The sequence below is a fragment of the Danio aesculapii genome, chromosome 2 (assembly GCF_903798145.1).
Source record: "Danio aesculapii chromosome 2, fDanAes4.1, whole genome shotgun sequence".
Taxonomy (NCBI): domain Eukaryota; kingdom Metazoa; phylum Chordata; class Actinopteri; order Cypriniformes; family Danionidae; genus Danio; species Danio aesculapii.
Window position 1 is genome coordinate 17641772 of NC_079436.1, and position 21067 is coordinate 17662838.

At 35.8% G+C, this 21067-nt stretch overlaps 1 protein-coding gene across 3 annotated transcripts in view; it reads right to left on the minus strand.

The window, feature by feature from the left end:
• agla (amylo-alpha-1, 6-glucosidase, 4-alpha-glucanotransferase a) overlaps window positions 1–21067 on the minus strand; it is a 65801-nt gene that overhangs the window by 34677 nt on the left and 10057 nt on the right. For 2 of the 3 annotated variants that reach the window (XM_056473913.1, XM_056473896.1), the window contains exons 6-13: window positions 15749–15930; window positions 15552–15663; window positions 12779–12905; window positions 12590–12692; window positions 11868–11965; window positions 11141–11280; window positions 7902–8089; window positions 3098–3221 (exon numbers count right to left, since the gene is read on the minus strand). In XM_056473913.1, coding sequence (XP_056329888.1) covers window positions 3098–3221; window positions 7902–8089; window positions 11141–11280; window positions 11868–11965; window positions 12590–12692; window positions 12779–12905; window positions 15552–15663; window positions 15749–15930 — 1074 coding nt within the window. Of the gene's footprint in view, window positions 1–2694; window positions 2819–3097; window positions 3222–7901; window positions 8090–11140; window positions 11281–11867; window positions 11966–12589; window positions 12693–12778; window positions 12906–15551; window positions 15664–15748; window positions 15931–21067 lie in introns of all 3 variants that reach the window. The other variant, XM_056473904.1, reaches the window with a different exon arrangement.

Sequence of the window (21067 nt, forward strand, 5' to 3'; positions counted from 1 at the left end):
ATTTTGTTTAATTCCATGTTTCAAAGCTGATTTTTCAGCACAATTACTCTAGTGTTTAGTGTAGCGTAGTCATTCAAATGTTATTCGTCTATACTGAGTTTTGCTGCAGGAAACATCCTGAAAACAGTTGTTCTGCTGAGCATGATGTCGAGATCTTCAGTACATAATGACGTACAAATCAGTCTCTTTCATAGCCAAAACTATTACGTGACATCATAATACTTGAAATATAAAGTGCAAATCAATTCAATTCAAGTTTAATTGTATAGCGTTTTTCACAATAGTTATTGTTTCAATGCAGCTTTACAAAAGGTTATTGCATTGCAATCAAAATCAGAAAAGGTTAGGCCAGAAAAAATTAAGGTTATTAGTTACCATAACTTTATTAGTTACTAATAACTTGAACTAATTAACTAGTAACTAATTACTAATAACTTTAACAGTTAAAGTAATTATGTACAAACATAGTTAACCTGCAGTTATATACTATATAGGTGTGTTCAATGAAATGTATTTGTGTTAAAGTGTATGTGTTGTCCTCAAAGTCCTCAGATGGTTGGCTTCATCTCTTTCAAGTACAGTGGACTACTGTTAGGATTCTTGTAGTTAGTTTAATGCATCCTTTTTTAAATTTCTTTGCTCTACCATATAATATAATAACCTGAGGTGAATATACGATGAAAAGCTAAAAATCAAAGTCATTTTATCATAATGCAATCAAACTGTCAGTAAGGGTTTAAGTTTGAAATTAATGTATACATTTATTATTATCTTATTATCTATTTATTATCTAAATGCACTGACTTCATAAAAAAATACAGTAAATACATTTAAAATGTTACAAAAATAAAATTTTATACATAATTTCAATTCATTGATTGTATCAGTGTCCACAAAAACATTAAGCAGCACAACTGTTTTCAACAACAACAATAATAAGATTTTTATTTATTTTTAAGCATATTTGATCATTAATCTTAAAATATATTTCTGAAGGATCACTGTTGCTGAAGATGATGACTGAACACTAGGGGCTCTATTTTAACGCTCTAGGTGCAAAGTCTAAAGCGCAAGGCGCAAAAGTATAAGGACATGTCTGAATCTACTTTTGCTATTTTAAGGATGGAAAAATATGGTTTGCGCGCTGGCGCATGGTTTAACAGGGTTGTGCTTATTCTCTTAATGAGTTATGGCTGTGTTTTGAGCATAACGTGCATTAAACTAATCAGAGACTCATCTGCCATTCCCAATAAGAGTCAGTTGCGTCCTACCATTTCGCATTTGCTATTAACATGGCGGACTTTGTAAGTGGAAAAACTGAATAATTCACGATCGAAAAAACAGACCATGAACTTAAACAGTTAAACAGACCATCTGCGGCGCGAGGATAAAGAATGCGACCATTCGACCTCTTTACTTTCTCTTTCTCTTCACTTACTCCTTCACTTTCATAAGGAAACGGTGTTGTACTCACATTCATTAGCCTACATATTTAATTTCGTTTTTAAGTGCAAAGATTTGTATCAAAACTAATTTCCATTCACATGGAATTATATCCAAACACATGTCCTCTGCATGCACCATATGGTCCAAAACCTGAGAGGTGGACAAGTCTAAGTATGTTTTTATTAAAACAAATATAAATATGCATATAATAAATAATACTGCTAATAATAATATTAATAATTAATTTTACCCCCCCCCCCCCCCACAAAATAATTTTTGTAACATTTTAATCCCTTATTTTTTTTTATTTGTAAATATATTTGCTTATTGCTGTACATCTCGTGTGTATTACGCAATGTGTACACGTTTAAGGCGCACAACTAATGCGCTCTGCACTGGACTTTAGACCTGCTTTCAGCTTGTCAATTGAATTTTAGTCCCTCAAAATAGCAACGCTCCAACAATGCGCCTTAACACACCTCTTTTTTAGACCGGCACAGCCATGGGACCACAAAGTGGTGCAAATGGATTTACTATTTAAACAACGTGGCGCAAAACAAGAAAATTAGGGTTGCGTTGGTCTGAAAATAGCAACAAACTGCGCCAAAAACGTCTTGTGCCTAATTGCGCCCGGTGTATGATAAGGCCCTAGGAGTAAATGCATTACATTACATTTTATGTTACATATTGAATTTTATTTAGTTATAAAAATGATTCATATCAAAACACAAAGTTATCTTGCAGCATTTTTGTACAATTTTATAATTTTACTGTATTTTTGTAAAGAGATAGTTCACCCAAAAATGACACTCCTCCACCTTTACTTGTTTCAAACATGTTTGAGTTTCATTCTTCTGTTGACCACAAAAGAAGATACTGAGAACAATGCTGAAAACCTGTAGCCATTGACTTCCATAGTATTTGTTTTTTCTACTATGGAAGTCAATGTTTACATGTTTTCAGCTTTCTTCAAAATATCTTTTTTGATAAAAAAAAAGGTTTGGAACTACTTGAGGGTGAATAAATAGTAAGATTACATTTTTATTTTTGAGTGAACTATCCCTTTAACAAACAAAACCCACCTTGGTGAGCATAAGAGACATAAAAACATATAAATTAAAAGTCTTACTCACCCCAAACTTGTGAACAGATATGTAACAATTCAGTATGTTTGATAATGGAGTTAGATTTCACATTACGTTAAAGCAAAAACATAACAATACAGCCAGGGTTACTGGAAGGCCGTACCTCTGATAAGTGAAGTGATTCCTAATCTAGTCACAAAGACATTATCCAGCTCCTCGCTGCCTGTGAAGAGCTCAGCCACCACGTACAGGTCAGGCCTGAGTCTGCGGGCGGCATCCAGCATAAACTGCAGCAGGCAGAGTTAAGGCCACACACAAACAGACACACACACACACAGCCAAACCACCGGTGTTAGTGTGTCAGGTGAGGTGGGTTCAGAAAGAGGGAAAGTCATGCCTCAAGTGAAGCCAAAGTAAGCAGAAACATTTTTTTTTTTGAGGGGGATGTAAATATTCAGGAGAGACAGTTCACAGAGGGAAGGAACAAGTGAAGCAGTGCAAAAAGAAAAAGAAACAAACAGACAAGAAGACATCGTTAGTGTCATGCTTATAAGATTCTCTGGTACCTCTGATGAGACAGGTTATTCCCAGCCGGTTTACAAACACATTGTCAATCAGCTCGCTGCCTGTAAAGAGCTCGGCTATCACATACAGATTGGGTCTGACTGATCTGGCTGCCGCTAGCATGGCCTGCAGGGCAGAACGTGTTAAAAGTGAGAAGCTGGAAAACTGCCATCTGATGCCAAATTGTTTTGTTGTGTATTATTTTATAATATGTAGTAATACTGAACTTTTTGAATATAATGTGTGTATCAGGGAGCTTGCTATCATTATGCTTTTATCCAAAGCGACTTATAAGCAAAGAAGCAAATCATCAGAGAGTTGCGATTATAAATGCGACCGCAAGTCTTTTTTTTTCTCTTTCCTTTTTTGTTCTTTAAATGTGTGCTCTGTTTGCTTTTTAACTGGCAATTTTTTGTACTGTGCATATCAGAATGGTTGTACTGACCGGACATTTTACAATGCAGTCTTTTTTTGGTGTATTTACCGTGCAGTCGGAAAGTATTCATAGCACTTCACTTTTTTCACATTTTTTTATGTTACAGCATTATTCCAAAATGGATTAAATTAATTTATTTCCTCAAAATTCTACACACAATACCCCACAATGACAATGTGAAAAAAGATTTTTTTTTAAATTGTTGCAAATTTATATAAAAAAAAAAAAAACTGAAAAATCACACGTGCATAAGTATTCACAGCCTTTGCTCAATACTTTGTTGATGCACCTTTGGCAGCAATTACAGCCTCAAGTCTTTTTGAATATGATGCCACAAGCTTGGCACGCCTGTCTTTGGGAATTTTTGCCCATTCCTCTTTGCAGTACCTTTCAAGCTCGATCAGGTTGGATGGGAAGCAACGGTGTACAGCCATTTTCAGATCTCTCCAGTGATGTTCAGGATTTAGGTCTGGGCTCTGACTGGGCCACTCAAGGACATTTGCCAAATTGTTGCTGTGAAGCCACTCCATTAATATTTTGACGGTGTGCCTTGGATCATTGTCCTGGTGGAAGATGAACCGTTGCCCCAGTCTGATGTCAAAAGCACTCTGAAGCAGGTTTTCATTCTCTGTACATTGCTGCATTCATCTTTTCCTCTATCCTGACTAGTCTTCCAGTTCATGCTGCTGAAAAACATGCCCACAGCATGATGCTGCCACCACCATGCTTCACTGTAGGGATGGTATTAGCCTGGTGATGAGTGGTGCCTGGTTTTCTTCAAACGTAACGCCTGGCATTCACTCCAAAGAGTTTAATTTTAGTCTCATTAGTCCAGAGAATTTTGTTTCTTATGGTCTGAGAGTCCTTCAGATGCCTTTTGGCAAATTCCAGGCAGGGAGTGGCTTCCGTCTGGCAACTCTACCATTCAGGCATGATTAGTGGATTGCTGCACAGATGGGTGTGTTTCTGTAAAGTTTCTCCTCTCTCCACAGAGGAACGCTGGTGTCACACCTGCTACAGTGCCCTCATGTGGACTCTTGTTTTCATTTTCTGTATGCCTGCTTGCATGATCACTCCTTGTTTTCAGCTGTTCCTTGTTGTCTAATTGGTTCTGTTTTTATAAGCCCTGTTATGTTGTGTTTAGTTTGCCTTTGGATTTTGCTCTGTTCTGTTTTGCTCTGTCCTGTTTTTTTTTTTGTGCTTCAGTTCCTCATGTCCGGTTTGGTTTGTTTGTTCACTTTTAGTATCGTCTCTATGTTTTTGGATTCCTGTTTAGATTTTGTTTGATTCACCTTAGTGCTTTTAGTTTTTGCACTTGCGTTTGTTTTGTCAGTTTTTGTACCTTGCCTGATATTTGGGTCTTCTCTGTTTACTTATTTAACAATATTTTGCTGCATTTGTTTTTCCGTTGATTTTGTAATACCCCATCGTGACAGCTGGAGCTCAGACAGAGTGACTATCGGGTTATTGATCACCTCCCTGACTAAGGCCCTTCTCCCTCGATCACTCAGCTTAGATAGTCGGCCAGCTCTAGGAGTCCTGGTGGTTCCAAACATCTTCCACTTACGGATGATGGAGGTCACTGTGCTCATTGGAACTTTCAGAGCAGCAGAACATTTTCTGAAACCTTCCCCAGCCTTGTGCCTCGAGACAATCCTGTCTCGGAGGTCTGCAGACAATTCCTTTGTCTTCATGCTTGGTTTGTGCTTTGACATGCACTGTCAACCCTGGGACCTTATATAGACAGGTGTATGCCTTTTCAAATCATGTCCAATTAACTAAATTTACCACATGTGAACTCCAATTAAGCTGCTGAAACATCTCAAGAATGATCAGTGGAAACAGAATGTACCTGAGCTCAATTTAGAGCTTCTCGACAAAGGCTGTGGATACTTATGTACATGTGATTTTTCAGGTTTTTTATTTTTTAAGAAATTTGCAACAATTTAAAAATTATTTTTTCACATTGTCATTATGGGGTATTGTGTGTTGAATTTTGAGGAAATAAATGAATTTTATCCATTTTGGAATAAGGCTGTAACATTAAAAAAAATGTGGAAAAAGTGAATCGCTATGAATACTTTCCGGATGCACTGTATATTACATTTTCCTGTATTGCCCTGTTGCCCTGTTCTGTGCACTGTTGTCATTAATCTAACCTTACTCAAGTCATATGATAAATTAGTTCTGATTCCTGCTACATACTGTAATACAGTAATGATAATTATAACAAAATAACTCCCCTTGATATAATGATAAGCACATGTTTGATAAATATTTAATGTTTATGCTACATTTGTACCACATAATTATTATTGTTTGAGTGAATATTTACGTCATTATTTACTCCCCCTTTACTTGTTCCAAACCTGCGTACGTTTCTTTCATCTGTTGAACACAAAAGAAAGTATTTTGAAGAAAGCTGGAAACCTGTAACCACTAAATGCCATAGTATGAAAAACAAGTACTTTGGAAGTCAATGGTATCAGGTTTTCAGCTTTCTTCAAAATATCTTGTTTTGGGTTCAACAGAAGAAAGAAACTCATAAAGGTTTGGAATCAATTGAGTAAATTGTGAGTACATTTTAATATGTGGGTCCCTTTAAGTGGTTCTTAGATAATTTTTTCTTAAATTATATAAAATATTTACAGTTGAATTTTTTTCTTTTTTTAATATTTCCCAAACTTTGTTTAACAGAGCAAGGAAATTTTCACAGTCTGTCTGATAATATTTTTTCTTCTGGAGAAAGTCTTATTTGTTTTATTTCGGCTAGAATAAAAGCAGTTCTACATTTTTTAAACACCAGTCAAAATTATTAGCCCCTTTAAGTTATTTCTTTTTTTTTTTTCGATTGTCTGTAGAACAAACCATCGATATACAAAAACTTGCCTAATTACCCTAACCTGCCTAGTTAACCTAGTTAAGCCTTTAAATGTCACTTTAAGCTGTATAGAAGTGTCTTGAAAAATATCTAGTAACATTTTATTTACTGTCATCATAGTAAAGATAAAATAAATCCGTTATTAGAAATGAGTTATTAAAACTATTATGTTTAGAAATGTGTTGAAAAAAATCTGCTCTTTGTTAAACAGAAATTGGGGGGAAAAAAATAAACAGGGGGGCTAATAATTCTGACTGCAACTGTATATATATATATATATATATATATATATATATATATATATATATATATATATATATAAATTATTTTTAGGGATGCAACGATTAACCGATTTCACTATTAACGAACTTTAATTTGTCACAGTTATTTAATAGTAAAGACTTTTAACTGTTCACTTGTTTCTGCAAGGATCAAAAACTGCTGCAATTAAACAAAGTTATGTGAACCGTGTGATAGTTTAAAGTTCTAAGCTTGTACATCGAGGCTAATATGCATGCACACTGGATTAACTATGGCTGAGGCTATTAACTAGGGGCGTTCACATATCACGTCTTTTGCGTGCGCAAGTTTGTTACTTCCAATAGAGGCGCTTGACTTGGACTTTTGTTTTTTTTAAATATTATTTTGTGCTGTATGATTTAGTTACTGAGCAGCAATAAATAACAATTTAAAAGATAAGGAGTTTTTATGTGATTTTCTAAACTAGTAGTGTTTTAAAATTAACAAATGCATAATAATCGTGATAACTGTGAAACTGTGATTATTCCTCAGTCTATAATCGTACCAAAAACCAAAATCTATAATCGTTGCAATTCTAATATACATTAACAACCACATATTTTTACCACTTTTTAAAAGAGACAATCGGTTACTATGACATTTTAAATACAGTAAACTGATAACTGAAACATCAGCATCACATTTTCTTTTTATAGTTTCATGCTGAGCTTGTATTATTACAAAAATTACATTGTACAATCTCTCGTCTTGTTGGGATGTATTTTTTCCCTAATGGGGATAAGAGGTTAGAGAGTTTTACTATTCAAACATCCACACTTGTCAGCTAAAATGTAAAATCCTTGAAAACTTTTGTAATGTAAAAAAAAATTTTAAATCACTATAATAAACTGGAAAAGCCGTCAAGTGAATAGCATGACCCTTATACCATCACCAATTTATCAGTGCACATAGATTCAAGAATAAGCCACACTCAATATTTCTTATTGTAAAGTACAGCAAAGGACAGATCAATGGGTGGACGGGGATCGTCATCAGCCAAAATGCACTAACCAAGACAGTAACTAACGAGCTCGTCGTATAAAAATGTGTGTAGGGAGAGAGAGAAAAAAAATCAATCCTGCCCCCACCATGCCTAATTTTCATCTTAACACGTCCTTAATCTCAAACACGTTATTCATCTGCAATCTAGCCAAAAGCAATAATGCATCTTTTGACACTGAAGCAGTACCTCAGCCACATGCAGTGGAGTTGAATGGCAGTTGTCCAGACGCACTCCCACAAAGTGCTTGGCAGTGATTTCGGTGTATTTTTGCATGTGGGCCCACAGGTAGGGGCAGTCCTCGGGCCCGCTGCCATAGCGCAGTTTAACGCTGTCGCCCCAGCAGATCAGCTCCCTCCTGATGTAGACGTTGGAGCCTGACCAGAAAGAGGAGAAGAAGAAGAAGAAGAAGAAAAAGCGACTTTTTGATTCACCTTGCTGCCAAAAAGGCTTGACAAGTGCTGTAATGATTAAGGTTTAAAAAGTGTGTTGATATCGCCACCTTGTGTTTATAGTCTGAATGAAATCACTACCAAAATACAATTTTGTTCTAGGGTATAATTAATAAAAGATGATTGTGAGAAAAGTAGTAAATATAGTTACTGATCATCTTGAGAATTAAAAATACTACAGTATAAAATAATTCAAGTAATACTGTGACAATTTAATTATTTTTATGTGTCCCTTCCAAAGCAAACTATTAATTTAAATATTTGATACTGCCTTTTTAAAGGTCACTTATGGAATTATTATCAGCATTATTGCAAGAATTTAAAAATAACAAATACCAAAGAAGGTCTGCACTTAAAATTAACGTTTAATATTAGCGTTTGTTTTTCTTTTCTCCAGTTGTCAGGAAGAATGTGGTGATTTACATTTGATTTAATAATTTAAAAATATAAATAAAACTTAATTAATAATTAATTTAACATTCATTACAAAAAAAACGTATTATGATGTTTACTCAAATAAATTCTGCCATCATTAGTTTCAAACCTATGAGTTTTTTTCCTTCTGTTGAACACTGTTTGTCCATACTATGAATGTCAATAGCTTTTACCCCCCCAACATTACCTTGTTTTGTTTTTAATGGGAAAAGAAAAAAAAAATCATAAAACCACTTGTGGATGAAAAAATGGTTAGGAATTTTTCATTGTTTTGGGTGAACCATTGCTTTATTATTTGAAATTACAAAAAGTATAGGTAACACTTTATAATAACTACACACTATGAATCATCTATTAAGCATTAGCATCTAGTGAATTCATTATTTGTTAAGCACTAACTCTACATAATAAATGTTAGTAAGCAGTTTATAACTTCATCTAAAAATGCTGTGTTCTTGACTTATAAGACCATTTATAATAGGCTTAATAATTGTACTTTCATAATTTTTGACTGGTTGATTTTTCATGATTAAATTAAGTATTGCATTACTTACAAACCATTTGTATTTAAGAGTAGTTGGTGGTTTTTAAGATCATTCAGAATGAGTAAGTAAATGATTAATAAACTATTGAAATCAATGTTTATATATCTTATTAATCAGGCATAGAGTAATGGTTACTATGTACGTTAAGACATGCTTTATTAACTCAACTTCATGCAATTTTGTGACCTCATCTAAAGTGAGGACTATTTATGCTTTATAAATCCCTTATAAATGACAATTAAAGGCTTGATATTCTTCAAATGAACAATAATATTTGCAATCTTATCTAAAAATTTAAATTACTGTAAACTTTATACATTGGTGAATAACAAGAGGGTCAAAATACGACATAAGATTGGATAAAACAAAAACAATATACTAATTTAACAATATAATAGGATGCAATGTTTAAACTGTACAGTAATTTTATTTTAGATAAGGTTGCAAAGATTTATTTTTTATTTGATACAGTTTCATTTGTGGATCTTCAAATGAACAGAAACTAATAAAGTAGTTAATGTTTTTTTCTGTTTAGAATTTAACTGAGCCTTTAATTGTCATTATAAGGGATTTATAAAGCATGAATAGTCCTCACTTTAGATTAGGTCACAAGACTGCATGAAGTTGAGGTAATAAAGCATTTATTAACTATTAGTATTTACCTGAATAATAGGAAATACAAAATGTTAATTTGAATAGTTTATTAATTATTTACTAACTCATTCTGAATGATCTTAAAAAAACACCAACTATACTGAAATAACTGGTTAGTAAATAATGCAATACTTAATTTAGTAATGAAAATAAAATCACTAACAAAATATGAAAGTACAATTATTAAGCACATTATAAATGTGGTTATAAGACAAAAACACAGCATTTGCATCTTCAGTTATGGACTGCTTACTAACGTCTATTAATGTAGAGTTAGTGCTTAACAGATTCACTATTTGCTAATGCTAAACAAAAGGGTTCATAGTCAGAACTGTAGCCAGGAGGGGTTCGGTGGTTCGGAAGACCCACCCCTCACTGACAAAGGTACAAAGGTATTCATCCTGACATGTTTACTGCTCCAACATATTTTAAATGTCTCTCAAAATAAAATATATTGTGTTCAAAGGGGGAAAAAAGTTTCTTTTTTTTTTTACCCAGACATTTAAATAGAATATATTTAAGAGCAGTAATCACAATACCGTCAAACCATGATATTTTTATCCAAGGTTATCATACCATCTATTCTTGAAACAAAATGACCAATAAAACGGTGTGAAGCACCAAAAGCAGCCCATATTAAAATTGATTTGAATACTATTTTGGCTAAAATAGTCAAAAAGTGTGGTTATGATGACCATCCAACAAGCTAATTCAGAAAAGTGCTTAAAATGTCACTAAAATGCAGTATTTAAATTTCATTATTTAATAGAAAATGAGGCGAATAACCCCCAAAAGGTAAATTTTTCGAGAAAAAAGAACCACCCAATACATCAGGCTGGCTATGGTGCTGATAGTGTGTAGTTATTATAAAGTGTTACCAAAGTATATTTGTCACTAAAACAGCTCTTTCAACAGTACATTATTGCAAATGATGCAATTTATCGATATTGTAATTTTAATAAGGATAAACAAATAGACTATTTCAATATGGTGATGTCATTGGCCCACGAAAATTTCCTGCTTGTTGTCAAAGTATTTCATAACTGTAACAAGAGGCAATTTAATCATAAATTCCCATAAAGCAGATATCACAACATTATTTATTAATATGTGAAACTTTTTGCATTCTCGGAAGCTACAGAAATTAAAAATGTTAAACAGGACACATAAGGACCATTGTTAATGTTTACATCCATCAAAATTGTCTTATGTAAATAAGTGCAAAGAAAGGCTTATATATTCTTTATGTTCCATATGTAAACAACTACATTCACATTAGTATTAAATAAAAGCATGTTACAAAAATCTGTTACACATAAATGAAAAAGAAAGACTTGCAAACCTGGCTCAGCAAAGTTCCTCAGGGGATCGTCCCCCATGACCCACCCGTTGTGGGCCAGGAAGTGACATGACTTCTCTGGCTGGTTAATCAGCTCTAGATCTTGCTCCAAAGTTGTCTCCTCGAATGGGAAAGTAAAATATCTGCATACAAATGAAAATTATATGTACGTATTATTTAATATAATTTAATATACGTAATTATTATCCCCCCCCCTTTTAATTTTTTTTCTTTTTTAAATATTTCCCAAATGATGTTTAACAGAGCAAGGAAATTTTCACAGTATGTCCGATAATATTTTTTCTTCTGGAGAAAGTGGTATTTCTTTTATTTAGGCTAGAATAAAAGCAGTTTTTAATTTTTTAAAAACCATTTAAGGTCAATATTATTAGCCCCTTTTTTTCGATAGTCTACAGAACAAATCATCGTTATACAATAACTTGCCTAATAACCCTAACCAGCCTAGTTAACCTATTTACCTAGTTAAGCTTTTTAATGTCACTTTAAAAAATATCTAGTAGAATATTATGTACGGTCATCATGGCAAAGATAAAACAAATCAGTTATTAGAAATGAGTTATTAAAACTATTATGTTTATAACTATGTTGAAAATATTCTTCTCAAAAAATAAACAGGGGGGGCTAATAATTTAGGGGAGTTAATAATTCTGACTTCAACTGTATATGTGTTTGTGTCTCTAATAAAAAAGAAAGAAAAAAAAGAAGAAACCTGGTAACCAGTGGATGTTTCCTGGTGATGGGGCCCAGTTTGGGTCCATGGTCAGCCAGTCTCTCATAGCTTACTGTTCCATCAATGCAATTAGTAGCCTGAAAGTAAGAACATTACATGAAGGTACAGTACAGACTACACTAAAATTAGAGTTAAAGGTGCAGATTGACAGGTATTGCAGTCCAAATTCAAAATGTTGGAGAGTTTTAGTTTTTTTCACCTGGCCCCTGCACTTCATACAAACACAGGTTGCCAGATTGACAAAACTAAACCAAAAGGGGCAAGCATGTCTGACAACAGAGCCTTACAATATAAGCTGCTCAGCTAATGTTTGTATTTGTAATATTTATATTATTTTATAATCAAAAAAACTTTTCAGAGGCTGCTACTGTCCTACGTACTTTCCATTTTCAGTCACATCCACAAACATTGAGGCAAGACTGAAATTAAATACTTTGTTTTCCACAAAGGCAACCTGGGGTTTGAAATATAATTGGGTAAACTGGCAGTTGGCGGAATTACTCAGACCAAAAACAAAGACAGACATTACCACACAGAACGCAGATTTTCAAACAAGATTAGCTAACTTCAGCATTGTTTTTAGATAAACATGTTCACTTAGCATGTTCATTAAATATCTGCAAACATTCTATGGAATTTCTGAGCTCTAAAAGAGTCAAAACGTACCTAAAGCACCTTTAAGTGTACAGAAAGACACTCACCTGCTCCTGGTGGTGCTTTACTTCATGAAACTGCTCCCCATTGAGTTCCTCCAGTTTCCTCCTCAGCCAATTACAGCAGTCTTCAACGGCACCGGGACTGTTCCTACAACATAAATGCAATATATAAGTCGCATATATAATACAAAATGCATAATAAACAGTCTATGATGTTCATAAGTTCATACTAACCCATTGGGCACAAAGAGTTCTAGAGCCGTGTTCATGTCCACTGTGTTACCAAAGCGTCTGTACTGAGGGTCCTGAATGATCTTCAGCTGCTTTTTGCCATCAGTCTTGTTGCTATCTGGTTTGGCTCCTGCATGGACATTATCAAATAAACCATTAAAGACACTAAAAGTTCTTATACCTGAAGCTAAATTAATGGTAACTGTAAAAGTATGGACTTCTGCAGAGTCTAGGCAGAGTTCTGAAATTAGTTACGAGTGCAGGATGTTTGTGTTTTTCCTCACACAACATGCGTAAAAACCCTGACTACATTTTTTTGACAAACACCAAGTTCGTATGCTGATTTATTTGCCATCAGAGTCTACATATCTAAGATTGAGATCAATCATAAAGTTGATTTGTAAATCGTTTTTGGTCACTGAAATGCACTTTGCAGCCATTTGCATCAGAAAAGATGTGAGGTGTAATATACAGTCCGGAGGTGAAATACAATTTGTTACCCCTAAAAGTGTCTGGGATCATTACGTGAGTTTATGACACCTGGTGCCAGCGAGTCTGCTGGTGAAAGTCACTCTGTGACATCTTATCTACCACAATGCTAGCCAGAGCTAGAGTTGTCCCATTTTCAAAGACATTCCACAGAGAAAAAAAAACCACCATCTTTGAACCCACACAAAAACACACACACACACACGCACGCACACACGCACGCACACTATTGAAATGGACTCATAAAATCTCAAAATTCAGCCCAAAGTACATGTACAGTAATGTGTTTGTAACTTCTATATTGTCTTCCTAATTTCTCTCTTAATTCTTACATCTTCTTATGCCCTTTTAAAGACATTAGACAAACTAAGAATGCATGAATTATGTTTCGTGTATTTCTAAAAGTGTCATGTTTGGTGTCATTCTTCTGCATACATAATTCTACAGCTCATAATCTAGGACATAGTATAATAACTTGTATGCTTGGTGTAATTTCAAATCATGAGTTAAAGTTTTGTCTGTTTGTCTTGGGACAGTACAGACCAGCGAGGAGGAAACAAAGAAAGTTTCCCGTGCGACTTTTGCTCTCATGACATTGGTCAGTCAGGATAGATTGGGAGTTACCTGACCAATACCTTTATATGTTACACCCCCATTTCATCGCAGAAGGTCACAGACACAAAAGAAGGCCCGTTTCTGTACCTCGTGACTCACCTAAGTCCATGTTTCTTATTTTCCAGCAAATTATAACTTAGATAAAAGTTTGCACAGCGAATAAGACTGATTTAGATTTTCCCTTTTTCAGTGTATAATTTGCAAATCGCGAGGTCCCAGAACAGATCGGGGTAACTGATTTGGCATGGATGGTGGTGTCGCGGACGAAAGCGAAGAGCAGGGGTGTGTGGGGGTCTCAGACGAAAGGGAAGAGGGTTGGGGGAGCCGCGGTAGAAAGTGAAGAGGCTTGGGGAGCCATGGAAGAAAGTGAAGAGCGGGGCAGGGATCCGTGTGAGGAGGGGATCGGTAAACTGAGGTGCCGGATCAGATTTCAGAGATGGCGGATCCAGCTTGTTCCGGCACAAATTAAGCCCTGCTCTTCTTTATCTAAACTCTTTTATTTCCCGCTTTTTCTTTTCTGTGTTTTTGTTGTTATGTTTTGTATGTTTGTTCGTTATATGTTAGACTAGTCAATAAATCATGCTATAACGTTTGATTGTTCTAGTTTTGCCTCCGAGAAATGGTCTCTTTAACTGTAAAAGATCAATGCTACCAGCTTAATAAGTTTAATAAAACTTAAAAACTATTCATCTACTTCACAAGAAGTAGCTATAATTCCATTTCTAAATAAATAAATAAAAGTAACGCTGAACATTCATAATTAATAGTACCTTGTTATTATTGATAATTAATATTCATAAATTGAGCTAATTTCGCTACAGAGGGATCTCATTAATTGAATAACATTACAAGTTCAGTATATTGGCTGTTTCTCATCGTCTTGCTGACAAAGGCCATCTTTTTTTGTTGTGTTGCAGTCCAATTTAATTCACTATGATGATTTTGCCAGCACGGAGGCCAACACACATCTGAATCTATTGCAAGATTTTAAATCAGCAGGAAAGTAAATTTCACGAACCACATATGAGGATGCCACATAAAAATACTAGCATCTGAGCGAGCATGTGAATGATTATGTGAGACACTTATTTCAGGGGTTGTAGGATTACATGCTTAAACATCAACGGCATGCGTTTAATCAGCAACTAATTCTTTTACATACATCCCAAAAACAAACAATGGCCATCCAAATAGGGCTCAACATCCAATGTGAAAACAAATGGTCATACATTGTTTGCCAACATTGCTGTGCAGGTATTTCAAACTCTTTTTAACCCCTAAGAACTTCACTTTTAGAGTTTCACGGACTCTGAATCGATAGTTCACGCCAAAATTCAAATTGCTGCATCATTTCCTTGTGTGTTTTAAACATTCATGAGTTTTTTCTTCTGTTAAACAAAAAAGAAGATATTTTGAAGAATGCTAGTTGCTGGGACCCATCAACTTTTATAGTAGGAAGGAACTAGGACCTACGACTTCCATTAACAAGCATTCTTCAAAATATCTTCTTTTGTGTTTAACAGAGGAAAGAAACTCATAAAGATTTGGAAACACTTTAAGGTGAATAAATAGCAAGATGAAGAGTGAAGATTAGGTATATGGTGACATAATAGCCCTTTTTGGGAGAACTATGCCTTTAACATGCATGTCTGAGGACCTTCCAGGAACTTACCGCTCTGAAGTAAAGCTCTGAACTGCTCCACCAGCGACTCTATTTTAACTTGGAAGAATTCCCACAGTTTGATCTTGGGAAACACCTCCTGCCAGAGAACTCCACGAATGGCCTGGAGGAAACACAGAAATGAACAGCGCCTTATGTTTTTCTCTTCTATTCTTTTCTATGGCTTCATCAGTGGCTGAATAGCTTACATGGAGGTGTGGGTGATCCTGGGTGAGGGCTGGCAGACCTCGGTCTTCATATTTGCCATCAGCTATAGCACAGGTGACGTGCCACAGGGCTCTGTCCAGCACCCAGGCCGGTTTTAGATGAGGAGAGTTGACCAGGTTATAACCACACTCTGGATGCTTCTTAATCCATTTGCTGTTAGCAGCTGAGAGACGAGGGGAAAAAACAATGGTTATCATGACATTGTCAGACATGAATAAATAAATAAACAAACATGAATTTACAGTTGAAGTCAGAATCATTAGCCCCTCTGAATTATGAGTGCCCCTGTTTATTCCCCCCCCCCCCCAATTTCTGTTTAACAGAGAGAAGATTTTTTCAACACAGTTCTAAACATAATAGTTTTAATAACTAATTTCTAATAACTGATTTATTTTATCTTTGCCATGATGACAGTAAATAATCAAAACTTACTAGATATTTTTCAAGACACTTTTATACAGCTTAAAGTGACATTTAAAGGCTTAACTAGGTTAATTAGGTTAACTAGGCAGGTTAGGGTAATTAGGCAAGTTATTGTATAATGATGGTTTGTTCTTTAAACTTTTTCTTGGAAAAAAATGCAGCTTAAAGGGGCTAATAATTTTGACCTTAAAATGGTTTTTAAAAAATTAAAAACTGCTTTTATTCTAGCCAAAATAAAACAAATAAGACTTTCTCCAGAAGAAAAAAAAAATATCAGACATACTGTGAAAATTTCCTTGCTCTGTTAAACACCATTTGGGAAATATTTGAAAAAGAAAAAAAATGCAAAAGGGGGCTAATAATTCTGACTTCAACTGTAGATGTAAAACAGGCATCAAATTAAAGTAACTGAATTGGTGATGCTAATTTTGATTAGGCATGGAACGATAACTGTTTTAAACATATAACAAGGTTTGGAAAAATCAAGGTTTTAAAACCAAAACCTTTTTTTTTAATACCGTTCCTACGATATATGTAAGATTTTTTTATTAGTTTTTTGTTTTTGTTTATTTTTTTAGGACAATAGTATCTCCAGCAGAAAAGATATAGCTAGCCCGCTAGCTCTCTGCAACTCTCACATACATGCCCACTGAAGCAAATCAGGGCTGCGTCCGGTCAGTACCTGGATGGGAGACCACATGGGAAAGCTAGGTTGCTGTCAGAAATGGTGTTTGTGAGACCAGCAGGGGGTGCTCAACCTGTGGTCTGCGTGGTTCCTAATGCCTAGTTTAGTGATGGGGACTCTATACTGCTCAGTGAGAGATGAGACAATAAACCAAGGTCCTGACTCTCTGTGTTCGTTGAAAATTGTAGGATGTCCTAGGGGTTTAATCCCGGCATCCTGGCCAAATTTTCTCTCTGGCTTCTGTCCGTCATGGTCTCCTAACCATCCCCATTTTATAATTGATGTCATCACTTATCTCGTCTTCTTTCCACCAATCAGTTGGTGTGTTGTGCAGTGTGGTGCAAAATGGCTTATCCAGCATATTTTCTATGCAGCGGATGTCCTTCCAGCCACAACCCATCACTAGGAAACACCCATACACACTCATTCACACAAATACACTACAGACAATCTAGCCTACCCAATTCACCTGTACTGCATGTCTTTGGACTTGAGGGGGAAACCAGAACACCCGGAGGAAACCTACGCCAACATGGGGACAACATGCAAATTCCACACAGAAACGCCAACTGATCCTGCAGAGGCTCAAACCAGCGACCTTCTTGCTGTGAGCTGCGAACGTGCTACCCACTGCGCCACCGTGCAGCCGCAGCTTAACATAGAAGTTCTAATTGAAACTGTGTCAGTCCAGTTTTTAGAGTTGAAGTTCAGTTTCGTTCAGTTCAGTGTTGTTTAATTTTCACTGCTGAAAGTCAAAACACTGAAGAGCAAATCCATTGATGCGCAGCTCCACTAGTCCCAAACCAAGTAAGCCAGTGGTGACTGTGGCTGGGGACAAACTTGACCAATTGACAAAAGTGAAGGAGAAACCAGCCTCAGTTGGGCACAACCATTTCTCCTCTGGTCAAACTTCTTGTGCAGGGTTGCAGTCTAGGTGACGGAGCCTGGAGAACGCTGGACGTCCAACGTGGAGAAGCTGCAGGTGTTTAGGCTACCCATAGGATCAATGCGGAGACTCGTCTGTCACTGGGGTCTTTCAGGAATCAGTCTCATGATCTCAACCCCTCATGACCGCCACAGCATCTGCTCATGTTACAGCCTGGTCCAGGATTATGGATACCTCTAGAAATCCTCGATGGTTCGCATCATTTAAATTGGATTAAAAAAAGTTTTTTTTTTTTTTTAAGAATGGATGTTGCTTAAAGAGCCCCTATTATACATGAAATAGGGCCATATTTTGGTATTAAGTGCCTCCAACAACAGTGTAATATGCATGCAAGGTCAAAAAACACTTTCATGGTCTTATAATCTGCATTTATTTTTACCTAATTATCCCAGCGACTCCCATATGATTAGTTCAGCAATTAATTTGTTCCCAAACCCCTCCTTTGCGCGAAGCTAATCTGCGCTGATTGGACCGATGACAGCCTGCTGCAATGGGTCGACACAGACAGCCTTCAGCGCGAGACAGAGTGAAATGCCGAGCAGCTAACCAACAGTATAACAGTAGTCACAGTGCATACACTCTTCATAGTGTAAGGTGTGGATTTTGGCTACCAGTGGGTGAATGTAAATACAATACGATGGACTTGAAAATACCGACGACTAACTATTTTATTTTATTGAGCAAAAACTCAAAGAACTAGGGAGAAGATCAACACGAGTCTCCTAGCCCGTCACACTCTACTTGCTCTTTTTTCACATACACACACACATTACCCTCCTCCTCAGAAAAACTAGAGAGAAGATCAACACGAGTCTCCTAGCCCGTCACACTCTACCTGCTCTTTTTTCATATACATACACACGCACGCACGCTCGCACGCACACACATTACCCTCCTCCTCAGAAGAATTTGGGAAAAGATCAACATGAGTCTCCTAGCCCGTCACACTCTACCTGCTCTTTTTTCACATACACACATTACCATCCTCAGAAGAACTGGGGAGAGATCGATACTAGCCCCTCTCTCTCTCTCTCACACACACACACACGCACGCACGCACGCACACACGCACACACACACACACACACACACACAATTACCCTCCTCCTCAGAGGACACAACACCAAAACATTCAAAAACAGAATACATAGATTGCACTTTCGGGTTAAGGGCGGTGAACTATTTTGAAACTTGACCGTTGCATGTGTGTAGGTACAGCTTACGATCCATAAACAAAGCGGCATGTGTCGCGTTTTCAACGTGGCTTTACACATGATATGAGAATATAAAGAGTTAACCTGATACAGTACACGCGGTTACAAGTAACAAAACACAACTAAATATATCAGTTGCAACCTGAAGTAAACGAGGCAACAATTTTAATCGCACGTACGTACACTTGACAAATGGAGGAAGAAACTGATCCATGTTCTGAAACAGTCAATCAGTAGTCTTTTCTGATCCTTCCTTTAACAAACGGCTGATGAATTCTTCTTTGTAAGAATGTAGTTTCCAGAAGCACTCAAACTGCTCAAGGCTGGGGTATAATGCTGAGGCATTTTTGCAAAAAATAAACCCCAACCATTGACTCTTCACAGTTTCATCTTTGGGTAGAGACTTTCAATAATATCCAGCTGATCACAGCGTGACTTCATTCAACCGGCGTCTATGTGTGTGTTAGTGGATGGGGCCGCAGGTTTCAAATCTTCCGGGTTTGCGAGCGCAATTACTGGGTGGGGCTTGTTTCGTAGCCGCACCATCGCGAAACACCTAATGACTTGTTATCAAGACGACTCGTTTGAAGCACTATGAGTCGACTCTTTTATAGATGAATCAACAGTTTTAAACACTGTACACTTACAGATTACAGCCCTAGCTGGATATTTCACTTCACTTAGAGCTGTGTTATAGACTACATGGAAGGGCATTTTCAAAAACCCATAATATGGGCTCTTTAATAGTTTTAGGACAACTTTAATAAAGGTTGTGATCCACTTCCAATGTTGACAACTGTATACAGTCTTATTTTACATTAGATTGTTTCATTTATGTACCTCCGTATTGTTAGACTTTTTTATTTGTTTATTATATGTGATGGAGATGCACTCCCTATCAGTTTACAATGATGAATTCTTGCCAAATAGAGTTATTTAAAACTTAAATATATTCATATCTCAATATATATGGCAGAAAACATTTTTTAATATCGCAATGTCAGGTTTTTTCCCAATGTTGCACAGCCCTAGTGATAAATTACTTTTTTATATACATTTACATACTTTATCAAATTTATTTAAGACAGTATTTGTTAAATTATTCTATAGTATAGTATAGTATAGTATAGTATAGTATAGTATAGTATAGTATAGTATAGTATAGTATTCTAAGGAAACATTTTGATGAGCCCCAAGCCCAACATTGAATTACTAATATTTACTCAATTTATTAAGATTTTTAAAATTGATTTAAATAGTTAATTGTTATTACCTATTTAGTAAGATATATTTTATCAAAGCAACACAATTGCATTTACAACCAGTTTCAAGCACTCCAAAATTCAAGCCCTATTACAAACTTAAAAACATTAGATAAAAAAAAAAAAAAAAAATTTGTTTAAAATGTAAGGATTTACAGCACCTGTGAAATCCTGATAAAAGCAATTATGTTTTGCATATTAGCATATAATGTTTTGCATAATTATATTATGCAGCCTTTTGAGCGTTTTCACTATTATTAATTATGGTTTAAAATTACATTTTGATTATCAGATTCCTAATGTGGCCATAAATTGGACTTTTGGAGATGTGTTTTGCAAAAATGTAGCAATATATTAATTGACTAAAATAAATTAGTTAAATAAAAAACTTTAAACGTGGTGTACACATTTATACCACAATAGACTTGTGCGGCATTTACACACCACTCCAGATAAGGTATCACACACACACACACACTCCCTGACCTTTAGCTGCGCTGAGCTCCGGTAGAAACACTGAACTATGAACTTTGCTTTCTATGAAGCCGGCCTACTCCATGCACAGCTAGAAAAGATTTAGGAAACTAAACAAAGAAAAGGTCTAATTCTCCTGCAGTCAGTAGTCTGTAAACACAACAGTCTTCTCTAACCCTCCAGCCATCCTTCGCTGTGTCTGAATGATCTTTTAAAAGTTTCTCTTTAGTATTCTGCTTGCATGCAGAGTCTCTCTAGCAGCACCAAACAACAGCTGAACCACAGCACAGTGCTAC